Source organism: Ipomoea nil, unplaced genomic scaffold (assembly GCF_001879475.1).
Source record: "Ipomoea nil cultivar Tokyo-kokei standard unplaced genomic scaffold, Asagao_1.1 scaffold1596, whole genome shotgun sequence".
In the NCBI taxonomy this organism is placed as follows: domain Eukaryota; kingdom Viridiplantae; phylum Streptophyta; class Magnoliopsida; order Solanales; family Convolvulaceae; genus Ipomoea; species Ipomoea nil.
Window position 1 is genome coordinate 410,001 of NW_017618024.1, and position 3,424 is coordinate 413,424.

The following is a 3,424-nucleotide window of genomic DNA, read 5'->3' on the forward strand; positions in this document are numbered from 1 at the left end:
GATATACTTTAAAGTACTTATTTACAAATAAATATTAGGCATTATTTCATTCGCGTAATGCGCGTGAAAAACTAGTATTATAATGTAATGTGAAAGTGTGACCACCTTTGAAAGAAGTTAATTACAAAATGGTCCATTGACTATTGACATTTATCAATTTTTATCACTGCCTTTCTATTGAATCATAAATGGTACTATTGATTTTTAACAATTTTCATCATCGACTTTTAATTTCACCATAAATGATCATTAACTATTGTTTTTGTTCCGGATTTGGTATTCTAGTTAAAAATCAATTTAGTAAATATTAAATTTAAGAGTAATAATAATGAACCCAGTCTATTAAGTTTATGAACCCAATTTGCTCATCTCAACAAGAAGTCAATTTTTACACTATTACCTTTAAATTTAATATTTACTAAATTATATTTAATTGGATGATCAAATTTGGGACAAAATCAATAGTCAATGGATCATTAATATTCAAATTAAAAATCAATGATAAAAATTGGTAAATATCAATAGTCAATTGATCATTTATGGTCCAATTGAAGTCGAGGATAAAAATTGATAATTGTCAATAGTTAGGGACCATTGCAGTAATAATGTAGAGAAAAATAATGAAGGAATTACAAATTTGATGATGTAGAAGTAGGACCTCCAACTTTTGAAAGTGAAGGAGTATTGCACAGATAAAGAAAGCATAGTGAAGCTTGTAAAATTAATAATATACGGAATATGTACTACTACTCTTAATTCAATTTAAGTGTTCTGTTTACAATTCATTAGTTAATGTAACTCATTTTTCTTTTATTATTTTCTTTATGATTTGTAAATTTAATTTTTTTTTATTTAATAATACTTTTAATATAATATATAATTACTAAATATATACTCCGTAAATTTTATGTACTAATATTAAATTAAATACTATAAAAAAAAATGAGAAAAGGGTCAAATAGGCCCCTAAACTTTACCCCAAAGGTCAATTAGGCCCCTAAATTTTACAAAAGTGTAATTAAATCCTCAAACATGTCAAATTGGGTCGATGAAACCCAAAAACTGATAAATGACCTATTATTACATGTCATTTCAATTCCGACGACGATTTCCGGCCACCGGCGAAAAAATCTGGTCACCAGCTACAAAATCCGACCGTCCGATCGTCTTCCACTGCAGAAGGCGACTGGACGGCCGCCTTCTCCAATGGAGAAGACGGCCGTCTTTTCCAATGGATTGGAGAAGACGATCGTGTCTTCTCCAATGAAAGACGATCAGACGGTCGGATTTTGTCATTGGTGACCGAATTTTTTCGCCGGTCGCGCGAAATTGAAATGACCTGTAATAACATGTCATTTATCAATTTTTGGACTTCATTGACCTAATTTGACATGTTTGAGAATTTAATTGTACTTTCCTACAATTTAGGGACCTAATTGATCTTTAAGGTAAAGTTTAAGAGTCTATTTTTGACCCTTTTCTCCCCAAAAAAAAAAAAAAAAATTAATAAATAACTTTAATCAAACATTATTAACCTAGTAATACACTCCTAAAAAAATATTACTCTTTATTTTATTTTTACTCCTACTAACATGATATAATTTTTATTAATTAAAAGAAGGAAAAAAAAAAAAAAAAAAAAAAAAAAAGCGAGGCACCCCTTTCATTACATTACACTTATCATATATTTTTTTTTCAACTCGTAAATAGAGTTGTCTTTACAGCTACACATGTACGAATACTTCCCCGCTTGGAGCTGGCTCTCCCGTGACTAAAAGAGAGAAGAGCTAACTTCATATGCATATATATAAAAATAAAAAGTAAAAATTGGGGGAAGCAAATCGTTCAAAACCATCAATTTCTGGAAAATAGTAAGAGGAATTTGCATGTAAAAAAAGGGATATATATATTCAGAAGGAAAAGCGTCTGGAGGAGCCTCCTCCAAACATCTGTTCAAGAAGGATAACCATCGCCATGGCGACGGAAGGATCGATTTCCGGCTGTACAATTAGGCGGAAGACGTCTCTCCCGAAAATCACTCCTCCGGCCACGGCCTCCTTCCGCTTGATCTCCGCCACGCGCCGCCGCACGTCGTCGTACATGACGCAGCTCCGGTTGGCATAGGACCCTTCGATCTCGAAAACCCTGGCATTCTTCGATCCTTTCGCTCCGGAGCCACGGAGCGAGGTCACGTGCGCTAGGGACTTCGAATTCAGGAGGCTCACGTGCTTCCTAACCGAATACAGCGGACGATCCGCCGTCTCTCCGTCGTACACCACCCAGTTGTCCGCCAAGCTTAGCCTCTGGAATTTCAAATTAAACAACTCATTATACTCCAACACAATTCAATTTCTCAAATTTTTGATAATTCGATCAATTTCTCAAAATTAAACAACTCATTATACTCCAACACAATTCAATTTCTCAAAATTTTTGATAATTCGATCAATTTCTCAAAATTAAACAACTCATTCTATTCCAACAAAATTCGATCGATTTCTCGAAATTTCGATGCGATCTATCCATACCTTGCGGCGAATAGTGAAGAGCGAGTTGCCGGAGGCGTCCATGAGAACGATTTCTGCTCGATTGCTGGAGTCATAGTAGTTATCGACGCGGTAGACGAGGTTCCCCTTATCGTCGAACACCGTAAAGCCGTCGCAGTTGAAAAGCAGCGACTTCTTCCACACGGTGAGCACTGTAGGCTGCGGCGGCGATGAGAGGCAGTGGCAGGCCGGCCTGGGAAGCTCCTCATCAGCCAGAGCAGTAGGAATGGCGGAGGCCGCGTTTGGGTGTACCTTTGTCATCAATTATCAGAAGTGACGTTCTGACTGGGAAGAATGTAGAGAGATGTAGGTGGTTGCAGAGGGAAGAGAGAGAGACGATGGTGGGTGTGGAGATGATTGTGAGTTTCTTGAGGTTACGTATTTATATGACGGGTCAACGCGGTCAGACAAAAGATCAAAGTTTTTTTTGTTTTTGTTTTTTTTTTTTTTTTTTTTGGAAAAGAGATGGAAGTATTTGATACGACAATGCATTATAGAATGAGTATACAGTTGGGACAACCCATCTAAATTAGTTGCATAGTTTCCTCTGTTATACATTTAATTCTTTAATTTTTATTTTTTAAAATGATGTGAAAAATTTTACAGTTAAAAGTAACCTCTCTTGTGTAAGAAGTTAAGAGTATTCTTAATAGTTGTAGATTTTGAAAATTTTTGACAAATGTGACTAAGAAAGATAATGAGAGGAAAGGGAAAAGAAAAACAGAACAAAATTTAAAAAATAAAAAATAAAAAATTCTTCACATTAACGAGCCGGACTGGGCGCTCCTAGAGCACCTCGCGCAAACCCGAGAGATTCTTTGTTTTCTAGTGGGCCCCACAATCTCTACAAAAACCAATGATCTCATGTAAGGTTCTTG

The 3,424-nt window shown here is 35.5% G+C and overlaps 1 protein-coding gene across 2 annotated transcripts in view; it reads right to left on the reverse strand.

The window, feature by feature from the left end:
• Positions 1-2,921, reverse strand: part of LOC109190973 (protein LURP-one-related 8) — a 5,704-nt gene extending 2,783 nt beyond the window's left edge. Inside the window, exons 1-2 of one of the 2 annotated variants that reach the window (XM_019341563.1) lie at positions 2,529-2,921; positions 1,903-2,303 (exon numbers count right to left, since the gene is read on the reverse strand). In XM_019341563.1, coding sequence (XP_019197108.1) covers positions 1,911-2,303; positions 2,529-2,807 — 672 coding nt within the window. In that variant the 5' untranslated portion in view covers positions 2,808-2,921 and the 3' untranslated portion in view covers positions 1,903-1,910. Of the gene's footprint in view, positions 1-1,640; positions 2,304-2,528 lie in introns of those variants that run through there. The other variant, XM_019341562.1, reaches the window with a different exon arrangement.
• Between the last annotated feature and the right edge of the window lie 503 nt (positions 2,922-3,424).